The sequence below is a fragment of the Crotalus tigris genome, unplaced genomic scaffold, assembly GCF_016545835.1.
Source record: "Crotalus tigris isolate CLP2741 ecotype Arizona unplaced genomic scaffold, ASM1654583v1 scf7180000018301.7375997, whole genome shotgun sequence".
Taxonomy (NCBI): domain Eukaryota; kingdom Metazoa; phylum Chordata; class Lepidosauria; order Squamata; family Viperidae; genus Crotalus; species Crotalus tigris.
In genome coordinates this window covers 1,625,047-1,651,484 of record NW_024096931.1, presented here as the reverse complement: position 1 = coordinate 1,651,484, position 26,438 = coordinate 1,625,047, and the positions used below count along the sequence as shown (strand labels likewise).

Below are 26,438 nucleotides of genomic sequence, written 5' to 3'. Positions count from 1 at the left end.
CACACACCCCCTTTGAGGGAGCGACAAAGGGGGTCCGCGGGAGTCCCGCAGGAGGCCCCCACCCTCGGCTGCTTTGCGCCGCGAGGGCCACTTGGCGCCGGACCTTCGGCCAGGGCCGGGGCGGCTCTCGGCTCCGCGGGACCCTCCGGCGGGGCCTTAGGGCCGGCGGGGCGCCTTGGGCCCGGGCAGGGGTCGGACCTGGGCTTCCCGGGCTCTCGTGGAGAAGCCGGGCCGGGGGCGTCCCCTCAGGGCGAGCCCGAGGGTCGGCGCTGCCGCTATTGTCGCGGTCCGCCGGCCGGCCGGCCTTCCTTCCTGCCGGGGCTGGGAAGGCAGGCGGCCGGCCGGCCGGAGCGGGCGGCGCCGGCGGGGCTGCGGGCGGGCGGAGCGCGGGCCGGCCGTCCCCTCCGCGGGGCCGGGGGGCGTGGGCGAGGCGGCGGGGCGGTCGCTGCCTTCGAGCCAGCGAGCGGAGGGGCGGCCCGGGCGCAGCAGCCATGCCATGCCCGCGCTGAAGCGATGCCTGCCCGGCGCTGCCTCCGGCCGCCGAGAACGAACGGCCGCCCCCGTCGCGCCTCGGCCGCCGCCGCCGCCTTGTCCTCCTCCTCCTCGGCGGCCCCGGGCTGGCGGCGCTGGTGCCTGCTGTGCTGCCTGCTGGGCGGCGGGCTGGCCGGGGCGAGCGCCACCCCGCGCGGGTGCCAGCCGCCCTGCGGGCCCGACTGCGCCTGCCGCACTCTGGGCAGCGCCGCCTGCGCCGTGGACTGCGCCGCCCGCGGCTTGGAGCTGCCGCCCGGACCGGCCTGGCCCGCCGGCACCGTCGCGCTGTGAGTAGGGGCGGGGGCGGGGCGGGGGGGGGTCTTTGGCCTAGCATCTGCCGCCGCCGCCGCCGCCGGAACTCCCCGCCACCGGAGCCGCCGACAGATGAGCGCCGCCGCCTGCAAGCGAGCTACCGCCGGGCAGCGGGGAAAGAGTTGATCGCGGGCCTCGCGCAGCACTGGCTGGCGCGTAAATGGACCCTCCGCCTCTAGGGGCAGCCCCCCTTGCTGGAGCCAAGCTGGAAAGTCAATAGGCGGGGGGGGGCAGCCCCCTGCATGAGGCCCTGGGCCTGAGGGGGCTTTGCCTTCCGGGCCGGATTATGGGCCTTCCAAGTTGGGGAGAAGCGCTTGAATCTCCGTCTCTGGTTGGGCCAGGAAGATGCTCCTTGCGGTCCTTGCTTGGGGCATCTTGGCTGTGGCCCTTGGGGGGGGGGGTGACTTGGCATATGCTCTGGAATTTTTTTGCCTTGAATGGTGGCAGACATTTGCCCACTTGCATGCCCACACATCCTCACTGGCTGCAGAAGCCGCAGACGAAGGAGCCTGGATGCTCTGAGGAGGGGTAGCCGGTGAGTTGGCCCATCCAGCCTCTCTCAAAGCCCCCAAACCCTTGGACTCCCCCCCCCATCTCTTTGCATTAATTCATCTGGGCAGGAAGACAGCAGCCTTGCTTGGAGCTGACGGGGCCCCTGCGTTTCCTTGCTAGACCCTGAACCAGTTGGGGAGTGGGGAGAAAGCCTTCCCCTTTGCAAAGTGGGGCCTCTTGTCCTTCCTCCACAGATCTCCACCTGCTTTGTGGGGTCAGGAACGGTTCGTCTTTCCTTGGCAAGGTGCAGATGGATAAAATGAGGGGGACGGGTGAGCAGGGCCCCCCTGGCCCCAGGAAAGTGGAAGGGACTGGAGGGAAAAGCTTTGGTTGTCTTGGGCTCCTGCATTTTAAAAACATTTTATTTATCAGGCTGGTGTAAAGTTTCTTTCGTTCTTTAAGTTCAACTCTGTTTTCAGTTGCTTTCAAGATGGCGCATCGCAAGGCTAATGGTGCCAGGGAGTCTAAAATGGGGTCTGCTTGGGACCTCTGGTCAGTAATACCACCTACATTCTTGTAGTTACAGTACAGGCACTCCTCGATTTACAACAGTTTCACTTACTGTTCAAAATTACAACGGCACTGAAAAAAGTTGACTTATGACCATTTTTCACACTTACAACTGTTGCTGTATCCACGTAGTCATGTGATCAAAAATTGGATGCTTAGCAGCTGACTCATACAGTATTTATGACGGTTGCATTGTCCCAGGATCATGTGATCACTTTTTGTGACTTTCTGACAAGCAAATTCAATGGAGAAGCCAGATTCACTTAACAAACATGTTACTTACAATGGGGGGGGGGGAGGAATTATTTGATGATCTGCTGATTTTGTACATTTGCCTACTGACAAAGAAATGATCAGTCTATCATTTTAATGGTAGGTTTATTTTAACAGTGAGAGACAGAATAACAACAAAAAATCCAGAAAAACGTATTTTAAAAAAGTTATAAATTGATTTGAATTTTAATGAATGAAATAAGTATTTGACCCCTTTGCAAAACATGATTTAGTACTTGGTAGCAGTCACAGAGGTCAGACGTTTCTTGAAGTTGGCCACCAGTTTTGAACACATCTCAGGAGGGATTTTATCTTATTCCTCTTTGTGTTAAGGTTTCAAGGCTGATGTTTGGCAGCTTGAACCATCAGCTCCCTCCACAGATTTTCTATGAGATTAAAGTCTGGAGACTGGCTGGGCCACTCCAGGACTTTAATGTGCTTCTTTCTGAGCCACTCCTTTGTTGCCTTGGCCGTGTGTTTTGGGTCATTGTCATGCTGGAATACCCATCCACGACCCATTTTCATTGCCCTGGCTGAGGAAAGGAGGTTCTCACCCAAGATTTGAGGGTACATGGCCCTGTCCATCATCCCTTTGATGCGGTGAAGTTGTCCTGTCCCCTTAGCAGAAAAAACACCCCCCAAAGCATCCATGTTTGACGGTGGTGTTCTTGGGGTCACAGGTAGCATTCCTCCTCCTCCAAACACGGAGAGTTGAGTTGATGCCAAAGAGCTCAATTTTGGTCTCATCTGACCCCAACACTTTCACCCATTTCTCCTCTGAATCATTCAGATGTTCATTGGCAAACTTCAGAGGGGCCTGTACATGTGCTTTCTTGAGCAGGGGGACCTTGCCGGTGCTGCAGGATTTCACTCCTTCATGGCGTAGTGTGTTAACAATTGTTTTCTTGGTGACTATGGTCCCAGCTGCCTTGAGATCATTGACAAGTTCCTTCCGTGTGGTTCTGGGCTGATTCCTCACCGTTCTCATGATCATTGAAACTCCACAAGGTGAGATCTTGCACGGAGCCCCAGACTGAGGGAGATTGACAGTTATTTTGTGTTTCTTTCATTTGCGAATAATCGCATCAACTGTTGTCACCTTCTCACCAAGTCGCTTGACAATAGTCTTGTAGCCCATTCCAGCCTTCTGTAGGTCTACAATCTTGTCCCTGACATCCTTGGACAGCTCTTTGGTCTTGGCCATGGTAGCAAGTTTGGAATCTGATTGATTGATTGCATCTGTGGACAGGTGTCTTTTGTACAGGTAACAAGCTGTGATTAGGAGCACTTCCTAATCAAAAGAGTGCTCGTAATCTCTTTTTGGTACCTGTATAAAAGAAATCTTGCTGATTGATAGGGGATCAAATACTTATTTCGCTCATTAAAATGAAATCAATTTATAACTTTTTGGAAATGCGTTTTTCTGGATTTTTTTTATGTTATTCTGTCTCTCCCTATTAAAATAAACCTACCAATAAAATTATAGGCAGCTCATTTCTTTGTCAGTGGGCAAATGTACAAAATCAGCAGGGGATCAAATAATTCCCCCCCACACACACTGTACTTAACAACTGCATTGATTCACTTAATATCTTAATATCTTTTGTGGCACAAAAGGTTGTAAAATGGAGCAAAAGTCACTTAACAAATGTTTCACTTAGCGACAAAAAAAATTGGGCTCAATTGTGGTCATAGGTCAAGGACTACCTGTAGTTATTTTCTAATTCATTTAGTTGTGTTCCAGCCTGTGGTGTAGGAATGTTTGCATCATATAGGAAGAAGACAGGAGTAGAAGAATCAGTTTGCCAGAAATTTACAGGGGACAGTTCATAAATGAGTTTAAAGGGCCCCCAGAAACCGCTGTGCTGGGCTGCTGTTGACCCCAGGATTAGACAGTGAGAGGCACTGCAGATGGAAGATGGTGTAATTTTTTTTTAAAAAAAATAACATTTAAATGGTGTTATTTGAGGAATATCATTCTGATCTGCAAAAATCTGAGATACAGAGATAGCTAACATTTTGCTGCTGTTGAAATGCTTGTCAAGATTTCTGAAAAAGTGATTTGGCTGAGATTGGCAGTCATTATATTTGCCAGCTGAAAAGCACTTCCCATATTTCTACACTGTCATGACATCCTCCTAAAGCAGTGTTTCTCAACCTTGACAATTTTAAGGCATGTGGACTTCAACTCCCAGAATTCCACAGCCAGCGTTGCTGGCTGTGGAATTCTGGGAGTTGAAGTCCACATGCCTTAAAATTGTCAAGGTTGAGAAACACTATCCTAAAGTGATACAGGTAGTCCTCGAAAGTTACAATGGCACTGGAGTTCCGTTTCACACTTACGACCGTTGCAGCATCCCAGTGGGCACGTGATCAAAACTCAGATGCTTGGCAACTGACTCCTATTTATAACCAGGGTCATTGTGAACCCTTCTTGCACCCTCTTGACAAGCAAAGTCAACGGGGAAGCCAGATCCATTTAACAACTGTGTCACTAACCTAACAACTGCAGTGATTCACTTAATAATTGTGGCAAGAAAGATCGTAAAATGGAGCAAAAGTCCCCTACAATTGTCTCGCTTAGCAACAGAAATGTTGGGCTCAATTGTGGTTGTAATTCAAAGACTACCTGTACTAATCTTTGCTAAAGCAGGCAATCTAGTGAGCTTCTGGTAGGCCTGTGGGAGCTTTGCAGTCCTGATGGCCACCACGGACAGTGTCATGTTGTCGCATCAGCTCCTTACATGAAGGCTAAATTAGACGTCGCTACGGTGTGTGTGTGTGTGTGTGTGTGTGTGTGTGTGTCCGTGCTGGGGAAATTAGGCATGTCTTCAGCCTTCGAGAAGACAAATGCGAGATTCTGAAGTGTTTGATTGTTGGGTCTGAAAGATACATGCAGCCGTAAACTAGGCCTGGTTGAACATAACAAACACATTATATCATGCTTCCAGCCAGAACTAAATGGAAAGTTCGTCAGTATAATTCAAAGCTGAATTGAATGTTGTTTTGGCAGCACAAGACTATGTTGTTTTAATCATTTAAATGAATGTCAGCTCTCTTCCCCCCCCCCCCTTTACTTTTCTGCATTTTCTTCTCCCCGCTTTGGTTTTGTTTGTAAAGTTAGATTTGGATTGGTCTACTGAAATAAAATAAAATAAAGAAACGAAATTTACAGTGAAACCTCTCTCCTTTTGAGAGCTGATTTGGTGCAGTGGTGAAGGGACCAGGCTAGAAACCAGGCGACCGTGAGTTCTAGTCCAGTGATGGCGAACCTTTTAGAGACTGAGTGCCCCAAAACTGCCCCCCCCGCCCCCCATCCCCCACCCCCCACCCCGCCTGCCCACAGGACCACTCACTGCCTCCAGGGCCCACCGCAGATCGCCCAGGCAGCCCAGCAGCACTATGGCGGCCACACCCTCTGCCTGCGCCCTGCAGCATCAACTGCATGATGGGGCATGAGGGCAGAGTTTTGTCTACACTGCCTGGCTGCCATGTCCTTGGCTGCGCTGCTCCGCATGGGCCACGCTCGGGGGTGACTTTTCTTCAGGGGGGCTGCTGGAGAGGAGGGGGTCACAGGGGGAGGCAAGGCTGGGGCAATGGCACGGGTGCCCATAGAGAGGGCTCCAAGTGCCCACCTGTGCCATAGGTTCGCCACCACTATTCTTATCTCACCTTGGGCACAAGGCTAGTTGGGCCAGGCATTTTCTCTCAGCCCTTGGAATGGCAAGCCAGTTCTGACAAACGTTGCCAAGAACATTGCAGAAATGTGTCCAGGTGGTTTCTGAGAATTGGATATAGTTGAGCAAGAGAAGAAAATCTACTTCTTCTACTGTCATCTGCACCAGTCTTTTGCTGGCTATGCTGATTGAGGAATTCTGGGAGTTGAAGTCCACACATCTTCATGGTGCCAAGGTGTGAGAATCACTGATTTACACAATAGTGACCACTTATAAAATAGAAATATGCTAAAATCTTGGGGTGGGGGAGTGGCGGGGGCTTAAGTTGTGAATTTTTAACTGGATTTTTAGTTGCATACCATCTGGAGTCACTTTGTGTGAGTTGGACATCTATATAAATAAATTAAACAGACATGGAAAAGTGAAGCAACTAAATCACAGACCATTCACTGGATGAAAATGGTCTTCTCTCTAGTTTGTAACAACTCAAAGCCACACAGAGAAATCTTGCAGATGCTTTAAAAAGGCTCCATCTTTTTCTGAGAAAGTCCCGCCTGATACAAACTCTTTCAGTGGGTGGGCAAAAGGCCAAATTATTGTGCACAAAAAGGTCATAGCTCCGTATGGATCCAGATTTGGGTTCTCCCCTTCACTCTGGAAGGTTTTTGCAGCTTGGCTTTTTTTTTTCCTGCCACAAGCTTTGTGTGAGGGTCAAAAGTGTTTGTGAATTCTTCTGGAAAGAAAGGCAAATTTGCTCATCCTGGATCCTGCCCTCCCGTTTCCTCAGGGAGAAGGGTCCTTGGCGCTCTCTGAGCTTGATTGTTTCCTTGCAGACATTTCATTACCCAACTAGGTAACATCATCAGTGCTAGAAGGGAGGGGATTTGCAAACAGGAGGAGGAGTTTGGATCGCTAAGAAGAATCTCTCTCTTAAGACCACCCCCCACCAACACTGACAGGCAAGCCGCTAGATCAGTGATGGAGAACCTTTTGGAGATCGAGTGCCCAAACTGCAACCCAAAACCCACTTATTTATCGCCGGGTGCCAGGTGGGCATGGCCCACTGGGTGGGCGTGGCTGTGGTGGTCATGGCAGATTGGGTGGGAGTGGCCAAAGTGGGCATGATCACCTTGATGTTGCTCATGGGGAGGGATGTCTGTGGGGGCCGAGCAGGGTTGGGGGAGATCCAGGTAGTCTCTGCCAGGTGGGGCGGTGGGCAGGAGGCTCATCCTGCGGGGTAAGGCAAGGCAGCAGGGCGGGGGTGTCATTGTCACAAGGAAAGGTGAGGCAGGGGTGGGTGCTGCCTGACACCATCGGCCCCTGCACACAGAGGCCAGCGAGTGCATGGGTGCCGGGATGCATCCAGCCATGTGGGACCTTGGCCAGTTAGCGGGCGGCTGGTTGCAAAGGGACAGTTGCCATTTCTGGGGCAGGCATGCGTGCCCACAGAGAGGGCTCTGAGTGCCGCCTCTGGACGCGTGCCATAGGTTCGCCACCACTGCGCTAGATTATAAACTGACAGCAGACCTCACTCCTTACTAGCACTGATGAAGTTATCTAGCTTAGGTAATGACACGTCTGCAAGAAAACAACCCAGCTCAGAGAGCACCAAGGACCCCTCATGTCAAACCTGAGCTACAAATATTCCCCTTTATTAGTTTTCTCAGTAATCGGGCAATGGTGACCTTTTCTCTTGCTGCTTGAGGGATCAGCCGTGAACTTTCCAGGAACTGCCTCCCCTGCTCACTTCCCCTTTTAGCCGGGCTGCTGCTGCTCCTATCTGGCAAAGTGTGGGTATCTGGGGCTTTGGGTTCTTGCGCAGGGGTGTCACAGGTCAAAAAAGTTGAAATTGAATCTATAGGTAGTCCTTGACTTACGACAGTTCGTTTAGTGTCTGTTCAAAGTTATAACAGCACTGAAAAAAGTGACTTATGACCGTTTTTCACATTTACGACCGTTGCAGCATCCCCTCCATAGTCATCTGATCAAAATTTGAACTATTGGCAACTGGTTCATATTTATGACGGTCGCACTGTCCCGGGGTCATCTGATCCCCTTTGGCTACTTTCTGACAAGCCAAGTCAATGGGGAAGCCAGATTCACTTAACAACGGGGTTACTAACATAACAATTGCAATGATTCACTTAACAAATGTGGCAAGAAAAGTCGTTAAATGGGGCAAAACTTACTTAACAACATACATTTTGGGCTCAGTTTGTGGTCATAAGTCAAGGACTACTTGTATTTCTTAGGGACATCCATAAAAGACCAGAAAGTTGTGACATTGTGGCTGAGATCTTGACTTTTTTGAGTATGGACACCCCCCCCCCATCTGAGACATCTGCCCTTGGTAGCTGCCAAGTTCTTTTTTCCTTGGACATTTTTTTTCTTTAAATTTTATTATTTTATTTTCATTACAATCATAAGAAAAAAAATTCAGATACATAACAAGTTAAAATACAACACACAAATTCCGGCATTGCTCACCCATTTCCCCCCAAACCGCATCCCCCTCTCATCTTTTCACAAGTGAAAAGATGAGAGGACATTTTCAAGTTTAAAAAAATGCTATTTTAATTTAGCAAATGGGAAGCACGCAGGATGGGATTGTACTGTGTGGCATTTGTAAAAAGTGAAGATGGGAGGTGGCTTTGACCCAGCTGTTCAGACAAAAGGCCCCAAGCAGAAGGGAGTTTTTCTGGAGGGTTGGAGGGTTACCCTGAGCCCCCCTCCCCACAGATAGAGGCCCCGAATCTGCTTCCCTGCCTAGGTAGCAGGTCCTCTGAGCTTGGCATCCTTATGGGGGGGGGGGGGGTGCAAGACCTCTGGCAACCCAGCAGAGGCTGCACTGGCTGGGCATAGATCAGTTGCCCTCCTAACACATTGGAGCAGCTTCGGAGGGAGGGACGTGGCTTTTATGGGTCCTGGACCTTTCAGGAAGAGGTGGGGGCATCTGAGGCACCTGGAAGGGTCTCTCTGAGCCTGGCAGTTTGGCCCAATGGCAAATGGCAAAGGCCCTGATGGCATCCAACTGTGAGGGCTAAGCGGTTCCAGCCAGGGCGGGCCCTCTAAATGCAGCAAAACCTAAGGACCGTTTTCAGCTGCTCTCCACCCTTCTTAGGTTGGTGCCCAGAAGGAGATTTTGAATTTCCATGGTCATCTCAAGTGTGTTGCTATTTTTGTGTGTTTTACCAACCCTGTGAGTTCTGTTTCAAGACAAGATGGAGGATAAATAGGATGTACATGTAGGATGAATTCGTATTTCTGATGAATGAGAAATTGCTTTCTGCAGAACAGGATTATTTCTTTGTCAGCTTCAGTACTGTTCTTTAGTTGATGCAGAATTATGTAATAATTTTTTTTGTGTGGATAAATGGAGCAAATAATTCAGTAAGGAAGAACAGTAGAAATTTAGGGACAAAAGGTTTTAGATTGAGGATAGATGGAATACAGACCCACATACAATAAGAGGTTTAGATATTTCATGACTAAAATCGTTCATTTATTTTCTCAGTGTGTCAGAGGAAGATGTAACATTATGCAGAATGCAGAGAACAAATCAACTTAATTGTTGGGAGAATAACCATTATGCATTTTAATATCTTTTAAGATATTGGTTTAAAGAAACATTGTGATGTAGCATTGGTCAGAATGGCTGGAAAGAAATAGATTAAACTGATTGATTGAAATAATTGAAACTGGCATGAATATTGTGAGAAACAGCCCTGCAGGTGGATTAGATTGGAAAGTAGAAAAGGACTGTTTTCTGCTTTTATATTCATTAATTTCTGAAGAGTTTTCCTTTTTTGAAGGACATAATTTGTTTTTTGTTTATCTCTTTTGTTTGACATTATAGTGCAGCATTACAATATGTGGCTTTGGAATTCTTCAATATATATTTTGGTTTTATGTTTTTACATTTTATGGTTTAGACTGCCAGGACTCATCAGAGTCCAACAGTATATAAACACAATAAATAAATAAATACTAAAAATACGTTTGTGAATTAAAATTCGGGGCCAGCATGCCTTTCTCAAAATAAAAGGACACTTTCTTGAAAAACTGGCTAATCAGTACTAGCATTTCAGATGTAGGAGAAGTTTTGGTGATGTGGATTTTTATTTGAAAATAAATTATCCTTTTAATCTGGTTTTCTTCAAGTAGCTAATGATTAATGGAAAATAAAGTGTGTATTTTCTAGCTTTTTCCAAGTACATCAGAGTCCATCTAACTGATGCTATATTTTCAAGTGTTTTGGGTGAGAATGATAAAAGATAGAGGAGCTTAAATTATCAGGGGTTCTTTTTTTTGAAGTAAATCAATACCATGCCCAATAGCACCTTTATTATGGTTATAATGGTTTCTACACTAGGTTGCTCTGGCAAATATTTCTCTGGCAAATATTTCTCTGCACAGGGATGGGTTCAGAGAAGCCAAAATGGTCTCCACAACCATTCAGGTAAAGCCCTTCTTCTTGGTTCCATGCATTGTGAGGCCCGTAAAAGAGGGTGGAATTTTGCCGCCATCTTGACTTTTTTGTCCTCCCCTCTCCAAGCAGGTGCTCTTGTGTGTCTGCCACTGCTGCTGTGTGAACTGCACTGGCTCTTGGTAGGCTTCTAGGAGCAACTTAAGATGATGGTTGTCACCTTTAAAGCCCTACTGGGCACGGGGCCAGCTAATTTGGGGGATTCCATGCCACCATTTTGGTTTGTCTAGACCAGTGTTTCTCAACCTTGACAATTTTAAGGCATGTGGACTTCAACTCCCAGAATTCCACAGCCAGCAATGCTGGCTGTGGAATTCTGGGAGTTGAAGTCCACATGCCTTAAAAATTGTCAAGGTTGAGAAACACTGGTCTAGACCAGGGGTCTTCCAACTTGGCCCTTTGATGACTTGTGGACTTCAACTCCCAGAATTCCTCAGCCAGGCACACTGGGTGAGGAATTCTGGGAGTTGAAGTCCACAAGTCATAAAAGGACCAAGTTGGAAGACCCCTGCTCTGGTAGGGTGGGCAGCCTTCCTCCCAGAGACCCAGACGTCCCCATTCTCTTGGCCTTCAGAAACACGGTGAAGACCTGAGTTTCCCCCTAGGCGCTGGAGCGAGGATGTCAATGGAGCCGGCATGGGGTGGTTGATTGATGGATGCAGGCTTGATCAAGGCCTCGCCCTTGTTTTATTTATTTATTTATTTTTAATAAGTTTTTAATTGAGTACAAAGAAAAAAAAAGGATTAAAAACATGGAACATGGTAAATCGTCTTTGACTGACATCTCAGTCCATACTGTACATTAATTACATATAATATATCTATGTACAACTATACATTTCTGGTCTCTATCTTAACTTATCTCTTTACTGTGACCTCCATTTTTCCCCCCTCCATCTATAAAATTTATTCCATATTCGATAAAATTCTGATTCTTCCTGATTTTTTAATCTTTTAGTTATCCTATCTAGTTCTGCGCAATACATAATTTTCTTTATTCGTGCTTCCCCACTTGGTACTTCCATTGCTTTCCACTTTTGAGCAAATAGTATCCTTGCCGCCGTAACCACGTGAATAATTAAATATTTGTCCTCTTTATTTACATTTTTCTCTAGTATTCCTAATAGTAATGTCTCCGGTTTGTGTTGAATGTTTTGCCTAGTCATTTCTATTGCCCATTCCCAGACCATACGCCAGTACACCTCTGCTTCTCTACATGTCCACCATATATGAAAAAGGTGCCCTTTTCTTTTTTACATTTCCAAACACATAGATGAATATCCATTATACATTTTGGCCTCGCCCTTGTTTTAAATGGTTTTTCGTTTTAATTTTAAGAGCCGAGGTGGCACAGCAGTTAGAGTGCAGTACTGCAGGCCACTTTAGCTGACTGTGTTCAGCAGGTCAGCGGTTCAAATCTCACCGGCTCAAGGTTGACTCAGCCTTCCATCCTTCCGAGGTAGGTAAAATGAGGACCCCGATTGTTGGGGGCAATGTAAATATATATATATATATATATACATTGCTTACTGGTGTACACCGCTTAGAGAGTGCTTGCACTTAAAGCGGTATATAAGTCTCATAAATAAATAAATAAATAAATAAATAAATAAATAGTTTTGTGCTTTTTAAAGTTCTTATTCACTGTCTAGAGCAGGGATGTCAAACTGCCGGCCCGCAGGCTGGATGCATCATAGCGAAACCGTGCCCACCCCATTGCCAGCAATGGCAAAAAAGTCGCAAGACGTCACGTGATGTTGCGAGTTTGACACCCCTGGTCTAGAGATTGTTCTGGCAAATGGGTAGTTTGCTTCACACAGGACTCTTACCTCATAGGGTTGTTGTTCTAGGAATACAAATTGGCAAGTCTGCTTGGGACTTGAGCTCCAAGGGAAAAAGCAAACCTCTGTGTGCCGGTTGTTGGGTTGTTCCTAGCTTTAGACCTTCTTCACGGGGATTGCATTTTTCGTGTATACCTATTTCTTTTTTAACTGATGGCTGCTGCCTTTGATTCCCTTTGGCTAAGTATGCACTTTGTGGCAAACCTGGGTTTGCAAGGTCTTTGGTGCTCTCTGAGCTTTCGTTTTCTTTCAGACGTTTCATTACCCAACTAGGTAACATCATCAGTGTTAGAAGAGAGAAGAGTTTGCTCCTTGATTAGGCTGCCGTTTACTGTTGTTGGTCTAATGCAGGGGTTCCCCAACCTTGGCAACTTTTAAGACCTGTGGACTTCAACTCCCACAATTCCCCAGCCAGAAGTTGCCAAAGTTTGGGACCCCTGGTCTAAAGTCAATCTTGTTGTTGATCTCTGCTTATCTGGTGTTGATTGCTGGCGAGAAGGTATTCTGGTCTTTTGATTTCTTTTTTGGCTTTTTGATTGCCTCTTTTGAATGGCATGTAGATGTTATTTATCTCTGTAAAACTGAGTTTGTTGCCCCTCATGTGTGAAACAGTTCCTTCTATCTCTGATTTCTGTCCAGAACATAAGGGTGCTACCATCCTTACCCAGGGTAGATGCCAATTTAGATTTCATCATATTTACATATATTTTCTCCCATCTGTGCATCAGTTACTGCAGAGTCATCTGAGAATAAGATTATAGTGGGCTTACTTTTGAGTAAATATGCACTGGATTTCTCTCTAAGATATTTATTACAACCATCAACCTTTTAAAGTCTGGCTGAGGAATTCTGGGAGTTGAAGTCCACAAGTCATGAAAAGGCCAAGTTTGAAGAGCCCTGTTTTAAAGAAATGCTCCTTATAATAGTAGTAGTAAAGTTGGAAGGGACCTTGGAGGTCATCTAGTCCAACCCCCTGCTCGGGCAGGAACCCTACACCATTTCAGACAAATGGCTGTCCAGTCTCTTCTTAAAAACTTCCAGTGTTGGAGCATTTACTGCTTCTGGAGGCAAGCTGTTCCACTGATTAATCCTTTTCAGATAGCAGTCCCCTTCTGAATGTCAACATTATGACAACATTATTTTATATCCAAATAAAAATCCAGGATCAATACCTCCCCCCCTTCCTCTAATGACAAGTTGAAATGGAGAGGCATGGAGCTGCCCATGTTTCATTCTTAACTCTGTAATTATGACATATTAAAAGTAATTTCTCTGTAAACTCGCTAGAAAACAGTGCTGTGCATCCATGTCTGGTCTCAAGAAGGATTGTGGGGCTTCCTTCTGTCTCCGAGTCAGAGATTTAAAAAAGGTGAACCTTTAATTGCACTGTTGTGGTCGCCATCTTTGTCTTCTGAGCACGTCCTGTGAACAAGTCTGCTTTTTTCAGAAGGTCTGGAAAAATAGTACAGCTTATTTCATTATTAATCTTGGCAGATGGAAGTATCATCTGGACTCTGAAACTCATTAGTTCTTGGATGGGAGACCATCAGGAAATCTCAGGGTTGTAGACTAGACCGGATAAGCAAGTATGTCCTGGAAGAGAACAGCGGCAAATTAGGAACTGAGATTAAATAAAAAAAATCTTGTCTTCTTTGGTCCTTATGACTCATAAAAATGATTCTAAGTTGTATTCTTTGAAATATTGTTTAGGCTAGTCCCCTTTACCCATTTCAATTTATTGGTTCCACAGGATTTTTTTAAAAAAAAAAATTCTCGTAATAACATCTGGACCAAATATTGTCTCTCTTCAGTTGCTGTTTCTAAAAATAAAGGAGGCAAAGGGCAGAATCTAATTCAGGACACTCTGGAAAATATATACATATGTGTTTGTGTGTTATATGATTCAGTAATGCTTTTCTTTTGGAACGGCTTAACAGTTTCTTTTTTTCTTGCTGTGAAGATTTTCCACACATTTTGGTTTTCTTCTCAAACTAAGACGGTGAAGCAGAGGGCGTCTTTTGCCTTTTGAAACCTGCACCACTTTCTTCGACTTGTAGCACATAAAGGTAGTCCTTGACTTACAACAGTTCATTTAGTGACTGTTCAGTTACATCAGCACCAAAAAAAAGTGACTTAACAGATTCACTTAACGACGGTGTTGCTAACAACTGCAGTGATTCCCTTAACAACTGTGACAAGAAAGGTTGTAGAATGGGGCAAAGCTCCCTTAACAAATGCCTTCCTTGGCAGCATAAATGTCGGGCTCAACTGTGGTTGTAAGTCAGGGACTACCTGAATGTGTGGATATGCCAGGCAAGGCTTGGGAAACTCTGGTGCCTCCTTCTTGTAAGGCAGTGTTTCTCAACCTTGACCATTTTAAGGCATGTGGACTTCAACTCCCAGAATTCCACAGCCAGCAACGCTGGCTGTGGAATTCTGGGAGTTGAAGTCCACATGCCTTAAAATGGTCAAGGTTGAGAAACACTGTTGTAAGGAATAGCCAGTCTGGTTTGCTTTGAGGAGTGCCCTGCCTGGAAGGAAGCCGATTCAGGGCTGTGACTCGCCCAGAAATGCAGTGGGCAGCCTCCTCTCAGCAATGGGGCAATCTTTCTTTGCCTTTACCTCTTATAGAAAAGGTGGAAACGCTTACAGTGGGAGAGCCTGCCCCATCAGTGGGGAAATGGGAAAGCCTCAGTTGTGCACCTCCAGAAGCTACTTAGTGTGCCCTGCCTGGGCGCCTCAGCCTTGCCCATCCTGAACTGGGGCTTGGTGAGGATGCTGCCCTGCACAGACATTTGGGAGTTTTTCTAAGGCGATTTTCAAGACTCTTCACGGGAATCGCCCTCCCCCCCCCTTTATGCTCGCTGCATCGGTCTGACATTTCCCTGTGCATCGAGTCAATGGCCCAGGAAACAGGAGTGTTTCTGCTGGAAAAAACTCTCAGGGGTTGTAGTTTAATAGTTCAGAGGCCTAGGTCTGTCGGAATGTGTCAAAACCACGTTTTGGGTGGGACCCCTTTCCATGGATAGTAGCAGTCCCAGGAGACCAGTCTTGTGAAGGTGTCTTCTTTATTTGCTTTTCTGCTTTTTTTTTTTTTTTTTTTTTGAGAAAAAAAATCAGCACTATTTTAACTGGTTTTATTGGGATGCCTTGACTGAGGGCAACTCTTTTCTTGTGGATTAGTCTTTGGGGAGAGAGAAAAGGAATACAACAATACACAAACCAATCAATTAGTTGATTTTTTCTGAGACTGTTAGAATAATATCCTGTTTCTATCCCATCCAAAATCCCCGAGAACTTTCTGTATTTCCAGAAATAGCAGAAAATCTTTGGTACGTGCATCCTGATGCCTGCCCCAACCTGTTACTCTCCAGATTTGGGGTATCGCAACACCCATGGTTCCCCAGCCAGTCTGGGTTTCTTGGGGAGGGGGGAAGATGGCTGTTCTCCTGAACTAAAAACAAAAACAGAAAAACATAAGTTCCCACCACCCCAAAGGCAGGGCAGGACAGGCTAACTCAGCAGTTCTCAACCTGTGGGTCAGGACCCCATTTGGGGTCGAACGACCATTTCACGGGGGTCGCCAAACAATGCAGTCCGCCATTTTTTCCCCCTTTTCCTTAGCTATGCTACTCCCTTTTATTCAATTGGCTTTGAAAGCCAATAGAATAGACTCTCTTGAATAGAGTCTAATTCTATTGGCTTTCAAAAGCCAATAGGAATTGTCCAGGCTGTCTCTGCCCTGCTGAGCCCGCCAAAAGCCCCAGTCGGCAAACGGTGCTGCAAGTTGTCTGCAGCGAAGGCGAGCTGTCTGGAAGTTTCCATCCCTCCCTGCTGAGCAACTACTAAAAATGTAAGTAAAAGAGGGCCAGGAGTGGGAGGTGGGAGGCCGGCGGGTGCAGGGAGGGTTGCTGGCACGCGTGGGGCCCGGCGGGTGCCTTACCTCCCTTGGGCTGGGCCAGCTGGTGGCCCAGCCAGTGGTCGGCCTGCTCCGTCTCTGCCGCTTGCCAGCTACGCCTCAGCCGGCGCTGGGGGCGGCACCACGCATGCGCGGCGCTCCCGGGCAGGGACAATCCTTGACTTATGACCGGTTGGGTAATCCTCGACTTACCACCGGTTGGGTAGTCCTCGACATACGACCGGTTGGGGGTCGTGGCATTAAAATGGTTGAGAACCACTGGGCTAACTCATCCTGAGGATCAGGCTGGGTTCAGGGTGTTTTGTGAACCTGACATTTGTGTCCTGCAAGCTGTGGCTTACAGATGGGAAAGCAGACCCTGGGGCCTTCTTCTGGATTCAGCTGCCTTTGAACCAACACAGCTGGCGCCCACTTGCTTTGATGCAGAGGAGCCGTGCTGGCCAGGGGTGCTAAGAACGGTGGTCCAGCCCCTCAATAGAAGGGTTAGCTGGAGAAGGGCAAGTTCCAGACAGTTTTGAAAGGTCCTTGGTGCTCTCTGAGCTTAGCTGTTTTCTTGCTGATGTTTCATGACTCAAATCAGGTAACCTGTGCTAAGAGAGAATAGGGTTTGCTCTCAATTTATATCAGTGTTGGTGGGGGATGTCTTAGAGTATCTTTGGTTGGGCTGTTTATTGTTGGCCTGTTTAACAGTTCCTTGATTGGGGTATTGTTTACTTGATTATTGGTCTGATGTTAATCTGGAATTAACCTATGCTCATCTGGGTGCTGATTGCTGATGGGGAGTGTTTTGGTCTTTTTGTTCCCTTTTTGTTCCCAAGGGTTTGCACCACCCATGCGCTGCCTGTCTACTCCCCATAGGGCTATGGCCCCAGTCTTTGGGGGGCATCCCTTTTTGCTTCTTTTCAGCTCTGTCCCACCCTTGAATTCCTATTTTCCACTGATGCCAACTCAAGAACTGCCTAGCTAGCCCAACGGATGGAACCGTAAGTGAGTTGCTGGGGAATGTCTGGTTTGGATCTTCCCTCTGCAGGGCTGTTTTAATTATTGAGCAATCTCAGCATCAGTCTCTGAAAGCTGGCAAACCACCACAAAGAACACTCTTGTCCAAAAGGCCTATTCCAAAACACAGGGGTGTGTGCACGGGTGTGTGCTCTCTCTCTTGCACATACTGAAGGAGTCAGAGGAATCCAATGACCTGAGTAGCAATCACTCCCCTTTTGCCTTTATATAAGAGCTTGGCTAGGGAGCCAGTTGGTGTAGTGGTTAAAGCATCAGTCTAGAAACTAGGAGACCATGACTTCTAGTCCCACCTTGGGAACAAGACCGGCTAGGTGACTTTGGGCCAGTCACTCCCTCTCAACTCTAGGAAAGAGGCAATGGTAAATCACTTCCAAAAAAACGTGCTGCAAGGATTTGTCCAGGCAGTCTCTGAAAATCAGATTGAAAAGTAGGGGGGGGGAACCCACTTTGGCTGAGCTTGGCTTCCCAGTCTGAACAATTTATCCACCAAGAAAGATGCCAAGCAGACAGACTGCCTTTGCCTCACCCATCTGCCTGACTGCGTTGGCCCCTGTGGTCTGGATCTGGCCTGGCCAGCCTTTGCAAGCAATGATGCCGCCACTGTGTCTCCCGTTCCCACCAACACCCCCCCACCCCCCACCCCACCCAGTCATTTCTCTGAGATGCACCATCAGGCAGCTTGGAATAACACCGCCCCACCCTCCCCTTGCAGCTTATGCAACAGGGTTGTGAACGCACACCGCCCGCCCCGTGAAGGATGCAGTAGCACCGAGCCATCTTCTGAAGGAACTTTAACAGAGAAAAGGAGAGGAGCCAAAGTTTTTCCAAAGAGAAACTTATGTTTGCAGAGGGCTGTTTGCACTACGCTTCAGGAAACAGATCCTCCCAGGATTGAGCTGTGACCAAGTGGCTTCTATTCCAGTTACCCTCCAGGCCAAAAGGAAAGTGGCTCCAGCCATCTCCAAAAATGCTGCTTGGTCCCCAGATGTTGGGGGTCTGCTGATTGAGACGTATCAGTACCCAAATTAATATTATCAGTGCTAGTCTTGTGCTGATGATGTTACCTAGTTTGGGTCATGAATTGTCTGCAAGAGAACAAGCAAGGTCAGAGAGCACCAAGCGCCCCCATTTCCAACCTGAGCTACGAATATTCTCTCTTTATTGGTCTGCTGATTGCTTAGTTTCGATATAGTGCCAGGCAGAGCCACGTTGAGCCCAGGCAAAAACAGTGGCGTCTTCTTGGGGGTTTGGCATGTTTTGGTCCATGCAGAAACCACAGGTGGGCAAGTGTATATTTCTTCTTTCTTTTCTTAGAAAAACTTCATTTGTTGATTAAATTTAAATTTATTTAAATGGACTATCAAGCACTTCTGGGAAGCCTTATGCCGTGTATTTAAAACCGTCCAAGGGAGTTTAAACAAAACCTACAGAGAAGCAAATTTACTGACAGTTGTGTTTCTGAAGCTGAGCCAGTCCTTGATGGTTTTGCGAAATCATCTGAGTGGACAACAGGACGTCCAGCGCTCTGGCCAGAGGGCCCCTCCGGCACCCCTCCTCAGTCCAGGGGCCGGGGTGCAGCCTTGCAGCACCCCGGCATCCTCCAGGACAGTCACCCCAAGGCCATGGGCGTGTCCTCTCTGAACATCTGGAAAACGCCAGGTGGGGCAGGTTGCAGGTGGGGCAAGTTGCGCTAAGGCTGTGGGAAAGAAGGAGGCCAGCCGGATCTGGCTGGTGTTGGCAGGTTAATCATTGGCTGGGGACCACAGGGAGCTGCCTGGGCAGTCCGATCAGCTGACTGCGCTCGGCCTCTTTTAGCCAAGCAGGGGTGATATCAGATCTTGGCAGTCTGTGCTGGTCCTGGTGCCGGCTGGCAGGGGGTGAAGGGCAGCGGTTAATACATAAGTGAGTCTTGGCATTTGTGAAGCTCCATAGCTACAGGGTCCAAACAAGGTTGCGCTCCGTGAAGTTGTGTGTAAAAGCATGTGTTGCCAGCTGTTTCCTGGGCAACCCTACCGTCCCTCCTGGCACAGATTTCCAGCGGCAGCATCAGGCAGGGATGTGGGTTTCCATAGTTTTGCACCGGCTAATTTGATAAGTGCAATTTGCACAGAGCAACGTTTACTTGCATCAAGCCTTTTTCCAGGACCATTTAGCCCGGTTTGAATAGGAAAATTGCATCATCCTTGAGGCGGGATGGCAAGTTTTTAGTGGAAACCAAGCCTTGGGAAATTGGCACTGTGGATTACTGATGAGTTGTGAGACTATTTGGATTCCCACCCAGCCTGAAATTATTCCTTAAATATTGGCTGAGCTCAGAGTGTGAGCCTGCCCAGTTTAGCATGTTGGGCGAACTCAGGCAATCGAGGCTTATTCATTTAATCCAGTGTTTCTCAACCTTGACCATTTTAAGGCATGTGGACTTCAACTCCTAGAATTCCACAGCCAGCAACGCTGGCTGTGGAATTCTGGGAGTTGAAGTCCACATGCCTTAAAATGGTCAAGTTTGGGAAACACTGATTTAATCCCTGTTAAGTAAACTGAGATTTAATCCAGTTACTCTTTTATTTTACATCGAGGAGTTGTTGTAGAAATCTAATGTGGAGACAGAGAACACTAGTCTTAGATGGGTGGTGTAGAAATTCAATACATAAATAAGAAATCTCTGATGGATTTCTATGAGAGCAAATGGTAACCGAATAACGGAAGGGACCTTGGAGGTCTTCTAGTCCAACTCCATGCTTAAGCAGGAAACCCTATACTATTTTGGATAAATGGCTGTCCAGTCTCTTCTTAAAAGCCTCCAGTGATGGAGCACCCACAACTTCTGCCTACAAGTTGTCCCACTGGTTAATTGTTCTCATTGTTAGGAAATTTCTCCTTAGTTCTAGGTTGCTTCTCTCCTTGATTAGATTCCATCCATTGTTTCTTGTGCTGCCTTCAGGTGCTTTGGAGAACAGGTTGACCCCCTCTTCTTTGTGGCAGCCCCTCAAATATTGGAACACTGCTGTCATGTCACTCCCCCCACATTCCAGATTCACTCAGAAATCCATTTCTTTTAAAAATAGAATTGATTTAGTAAGGCCACGAGGAGAACTGAATGCATGTTTGAGAAAGACATAGGCCAAAAAAATTGTGCAAGGAAAATTGTGCTGGAAAAAATGAATGTTACAGGAAGCTGTATAGAAAAGACCATATATTACAGCTGTTTGTAAACAGAAAGAAATGCAGGCTTCTCAGAGCTTTGTAAAAAAGGTTGAAACAAGAGTAAGAAGCCCCAAACTAATCTACATTAGACCGATCCCAACACAGAGGATTTTGTGAGCTGCTGTTGCATAAATCCAATGAAATAAGAGGTGAGGCAGAAACCTGCCCTTCCCAGCTACCAATAAATAATAATAAAAATTATATTGGCATTGTGTGCTACTTTCATTAAATAAAATCCTAGAGTTGGAAGAGACCTCTGAGGTCATTTAGACCAACCCCTTATTCAATGCACTCTAGTGCAGCGTTTCTCAACATTTGTGTGACGGCGACCCCTGTCACACGGACGCGGCGCGCATGCGCGGCGGCGCCCCCATGCGCGGTGCGCATGCGCGGCGGCGCCCCCTGAGGGGGAAAAATGGCGGATTGCGTTGTTTGGCAACCCCCGTAAAATGGTCGTTTGACCCCAAATGGGGTCGCGACCCATAGGTTGAGAACCGCTGCTCTAGTGAAAGAAAACACATTTCATGTGGTAATCTGTTCCATTTTCTTTTGATCTTTTGAAGACAGGTGGGTAGTCTGGTTCGCATCACCTACTAAGATTCTCAAACCATGCAGACCAGTAGGTATCCTGATTTCTTCCTAGCACAGTGGTTGTGTGAACAGGGAGCAGAAAGGGGAAAGAAAGTCTGTCGATCTTGGAAGCCGCTCTTAAAGCTTTGCTTGATGATGTAGGTGATGTAGCAACAAGTTTTTTTGCACAGGACAAAGGAAGACCAGGAACATGGTTTATTATTTGAGATCCATGCTTCAGTCTTAACGATTTTTAAGGCAGATGAATTGCTGGGTCCTTAACATTTTCCAAGTGGCAGAGGCCTGCAAAGCTTGTTGTTTTGTTTGCCAATGGAAAAAGTCCCAGTCATCACAGCCACTGTGTGTGTGAGCAGAGGCACTCTTGTCTGGACTGGCTGGATTTGAAGGGAGAGTCATGGGTTGCCAGCAGGCTGGCAACATCTATTCTGAGTGAGCCTTGCTTTCCATGGCAAACACGCCAGCTCCATTCTGGTTGAAACCGGTTTACTTGGCCAATCTTTGCAAATGAGTCCAGTTAAAGAGAAGTAAAACTAAAGGAAATAAATTTGAAGAGATTTTGGATTGGGGGGGGGGTGTCGGTAAATGTGCTGGGTAGCTCAACATTGTAGCTCAGCTTTTCCTGAACTCGGATTTAGGGTCTTTCTCTTGACTTGTGACCCCTCCTTCCCATGGCCTGTGGTGAACCACATCTCCCCTTCTGTCTTGTCCATACTATCCGTGGCTAAATACAGGGAGTCCTTGACTTACAACGGTTCATTTAGTGACTGTCCAAAGTTACAACGACACTGAAAAAAAGTGACTTATGACTGTTTTTCAGAGTTACGACCTCTGCAGCATTCCCCACGATTATGTGACCAAAATTCAGATGCTTGGCAACTGGTTCGTATTTAGGACCATTGCAGTGTCCCAGGGTCTTGTGAACACTTTTTGCAACCTTCTGACAAGCAAAGTCAACGAAGAAGCCAAATTCACTGAACAGTCGGGTTAGTGGTTTAACAACTGCAGCGATTCATTTAACAACGTTGGTAAGAAAGGTTGTAAAACGGGGCAAAACTCACTTAACGAATGTCTCTTAACAACTAAGGTGACCAACTTTTTTACAATGAAAAGGAGGACACAAATGAATGGAAGAAAAAAATATCGTAAATAAAAGAAACATTTTATTCATTGCAACAATAACACAGACAACTTGCATGTGCAAAGTTTGCCGGCCGGGTGTTTTGGCGCGCTCAGCAGCAATTCCTATTGGCTTTCGAAAGCCAATAGTGAGAGTAGCACAGCTCATGCACAAGTTGAAAAAAAAACCCATCAAAAAAGGTGCCAGAACACCGTTCTGAGCATTCTATGAGGAAAAAAAAGCCCTGCAGATTAGTCTTCAAATATCGAAAAGGAGGACATGAAGGAGGACACTTTTCAAGGGAGGACAGAACTTACAAAACGAGGACTGTCCTCCCTAAAGGAGGACGGTTGGTCACCTTATTAACAACAGAAATTTTGGGGTCCATTGTGGTCGTAATATTTTTATGGATAACCATCATCGTAGTCCCATCCCCTGCCTGAATGCAGTACTGAACTTCTCAGTGGGGTCCAGAGAGGTTTTTCCCCTTTTCTTTTTCTAGGAAGATGAGGCTTGAAGCTAGTGCTTTAAAGGCCTGAGCAGCAAGCTAGGCTCCCAAACTTTTTCCTTTTAAAAGCAGCTAAATCAGCCAGTTGGCGAGCTTGGCTGGTGACAAGAGAGACGTCCAAGCTGGGAGCCCAGGAGCAGAAATGGTGCCAATCCCTGCACTGATTTGTTTGCTTATAAATGAAGTTTATTTGATTGCCCAACTCACACAAATGTCTCTCTGCGCAGCATCCATCGCTATAAAACAAAAAGCCAATTACTAGTAAACAGCAGCAACAGTCAATAATAGATTATTGGGATGAGTTGATGTGCTGTACTATGTATTTTTCTAGTGTAAAAAAAAGTAGTGGATAAAAGAGCAAAAAAGTAAATAAAAATATTTTAAACAACCCTGCACAAAAAAAACTGGAGTTGTAAATTAAGTTAAGATAATCTTTATTGTCATTTACCTGTATGCACAACGGCACACATTAAAATGAAATAAAACATGAGTCAATTGCCAAGTGTTCGAATTTTGTTCATGTGACCATGGGGATGCTGCAACGGTCATAAGTGTGAAAAAAATTTTGAGTGCTGTTGTAACTTCAGTCACTAAATCAACTGTTGTAAGTCGAGGATAATCTGTATTGCAGTTACCCCTTAAAGGATCTTCCAGAATCAAGTCATCTGCGCTTAGCCTCTTTCTTAATCTTTATTCTCACAATCCTTTCATTTTGTCTTATATCTCTGTTCGGTATTTCAGGAACCAAAATAAATAAAAAGTGGCCATCCCTGTCTTGTTCTTTTTTTTACACCACATGGTTTTGTTAGTTCTTCATTGACAATTATGTGTGCTTTTTGTGAAGTATAAAATGATCTTACTTATTACAATTAACTCAAAAATTCATATCTTCCAAAACACGTTTCCCACTTCTAAGAAAATTAGTGTGGCTTGTTTTTCATAATGTTGCTCCAAATATTCTAAAATGTCCAACATATTTTTAACATTGTCCATTAACTGTCTTTTAGGTTTAAAAAAACCCCTCACATTGATCCTCATCAATACATTTTTGTACAATTATTTTCAGGTGAAATGGCTGTGAACAACTTGTGGTTATTATTAAATCTTGTGCCTCTTTAGGTCTTACTGATTTTTTGGCCTCTTTTCAACTCTCTGACATTTTTTCTCTCCCTGTAGGATAAAAGTCATCCTATTTTGTAACGGTTGTAAAAATTCATCCATAAAACATTTGTAATAAGATCCTGATAATCCATCTGGTTCAGGGATCTTTCCTAATTTAATATTTTTATAGCTTCAGAAACTTCACTTATTGGTTATAGGTCCATTCATAATCTATCTCTTTTCCCCTGTAATTCTCGATAAATCTCAATAAATCTTTAAATATTCATCTCTTTTCTCTAGTGAAATGTCACTCCCTTTATATAAATTGGAGTAATGTTGATGGAATGCTTTTTCAATGGCCACATTGTCTATTAATAGAGTATCTTCTTCGTATACTTTCAATTTTCCCTTTTTCTTTTTTTGTATTTTATATGCTAGACGTTTCCATGGTTTATGTGCAAATTCAGGGTAGTTTTACTTTACATAATTCATTTTTATTTCCATTTCTCTTACAGTTGACATAGATAATTGTTTTTGTAAAAGCTTATTTTTTGGAGATATTAATCTTCTCTGGAAATTTCTTTAATTCCTTTTTAAAAAAAAAATATATTCAAAGGCACCAGGCTAGAAAGCAGGAGGCTGTGAATTCTAGTCACGCTTTAGCATGGAAACCGATTGGGTGACTGGCTGGGCTGAGACAACCTCCCTGGGCTGAGGCCCAGCTCACCTCATAGGGTTGTTATTTGGGAGAAAATAGGAGGAGGAAGGTTTTGTTGGAGATGTTCGCTGCCTCAGTTATTTGTAAAAATAACAAAGGGGGGCTACAAACAAACGAAGAAATGAAATGGTGGATTTTACAAAACAAAAGATAAAGGTAACATAAGTAGACGGTAACTACAGAAATGTTGGTTGTGATGCTCTGTTATTACGGAGTGCCATTAGAGTTGAAAGTATTAAAAGCACAGGAAGATAAATAAAAAGGAGCTTGCTTTTTCTTTTTTCCTTGAGACACATTCACTTTTGGATTATAATATTTTGTATTATAGTGGCAACTGTCAGAAAAGCATCAAGAATGGAAGGGAGGGTCGCTAGAGCAATTCGCAGAGAGAAGAATTACACCAGATTGCCACACTATTTATTTAGCATATGGCATTTGTATATTGAGAGCCAGGAAATCTACAATATTATTACAGAGTAGCTTGACTGCCTAAGATTGCTAGTTCATTTAGTTCATGCTCACATGCTATCCGAGATGTACCACAGAGGGCAAATTAGCTGCACACACAGTGTCTAACGATGTTGTGTGGGAGGGTCTGCATCATCTGGGGCTTTTCTCCACTGATTTTGCCTTGTATTTGGGCAGGTCTGGCACTGATTGTTTTCTTGCTAGCACACAAAGCGTCATTAGCTTCCCACCAGATAGGTACCAAAATAGTACCTATTTATCTACTTGCATTTGCAGGCTTTTGAACAGCTAGTTGGCAGAAGCTGAAGCAAGTGACGAAAGCTCACTCAGTCAGGCGGTGCTTGGGCTTGAATTGCTGGAATATAAACTTTTCCTAATCAGCAAATCCAGCGTCTTTAAGCCACTGAGCTAACATGCTCCTTTTAAGCAAATTGGACAATATGTTAAAAACACTTGTTACCAAATTGACAGCTTTTGAAAAAAAAATGGATGAAAGACTTATAAAAATAAAAGAGATGAAAAAAGAAGTTAAGAAGATGGAAAACTCTGTAAAACAATTGTCTGGAGAGGTAAAGCAAATTAATGGCAAAGAAGAAATTTTAGTAAGACAGAAGTCATAGACAGAGAGTTGGAAAGAACACTAGATAATCTGGCTTTACGGGAATTGAGAGAGAAGAAATTTTATTTGAGACTCCATGCAATCCCAGAGGTTTCTGGTAAAGATATTAGGGAAAACATTATTAAATTCTTGGCAATTTTTTTTGGGGGGGGGGATTGGGAAGAGAACACTGAGTCAGAAATTGATAAAGTATATAGAATAAATTAAAGATTTATGAGAACAAAAAATATTCCAAGGAATGTCTTGGTGCACTTTGTCAGAAAGAAAACAAGAGATCAGATGTTGTAGCAGCAATTTAATACAAGATTGAAGATTGGTAATATAGATATAACTGTACTTAAGCTAATTCCTATGGAGGTACAGTGGTTCAATGGCTTCATGACACTGGAGAGAGTTTCTGCATCCAATTTTGGGTGAAAAATTTATTTCAGGAGGAACAAAAAAGAAAAAAAATGTTGTTTTGTATATAAATCCTAAGTAAAACCAGGAATTGTATCAACAGCTGAGCATGATAGATTTGTTGAGGTGAAGTTCATTTGCATGTCCAAGTGAGGTTAACTGTCTGTTCTCCAGCACTGGAGATGGAGAATCCACTAATGGGTTTAGACTGTATTCCTGCCCAATCAGATCAAGTCAGCCTCTCCCTCTCTCCCTCCTTCTCTCCCTTTCCCTCACCCTCCCTCTCGTGTTGGGTGAAGCCATTTTCTTCAGCACTCAAGGATCCCTTGCAAGTTCCCATGGAAGCAGCACAGCAGCCAAGCTGTGACTAGGAGAGCACTTCCACTGAGCCAAGGGGGAGAGCTGGAGGATGAAGGCTTCCTGAAGGCAGCCATGAAGGGAACGGAATGCCCCCCCCCATTTTTAGCACTTGGATTAGCTGTCAGAGACCCCTTTACAGCTCATATCCAAAGTTTCAGCAAGGGCGGCTGTCTTGATCCACCCTGTTCCTGAGCAGTTCTATGAAGAGTCAACCACGTGCTATTCGGTCAAG

General features: G+C 45.5%; 1 protein-coding gene across 5 annotated transcripts in view; it reads left to right on the top strand.

Moving 5' to 3' along the window:
• Positions 1 to 450: 450 nt before the first annotated feature.
• PKD1 (polycystin 1, transient receptor potential channel interacting) overlaps positions 451 to 26,438 on the top strand; it is a 159,146-nt gene continuing 133,158 nt past the window's right edge. For 3 of the 5 annotated variants that reach the window (XM_039349704.1, XM_039349705.1, XM_039349706.1), the window contains exon 1: positions 452 to 818. In XM_039349704.1, the coding sequence (XP_039205638.1) occupies positions 514 to 818 (305 nt within the window). In that variant the 5' untranslated portion in view covers positions 452 to 513. Of the gene's footprint in view, positions 819 to 26,438 lie in introns of all 5 variants that reach the window. The other 2 variants (XM_039349707.1, XM_039349703.1) reach the window with 2 other exon arrangements.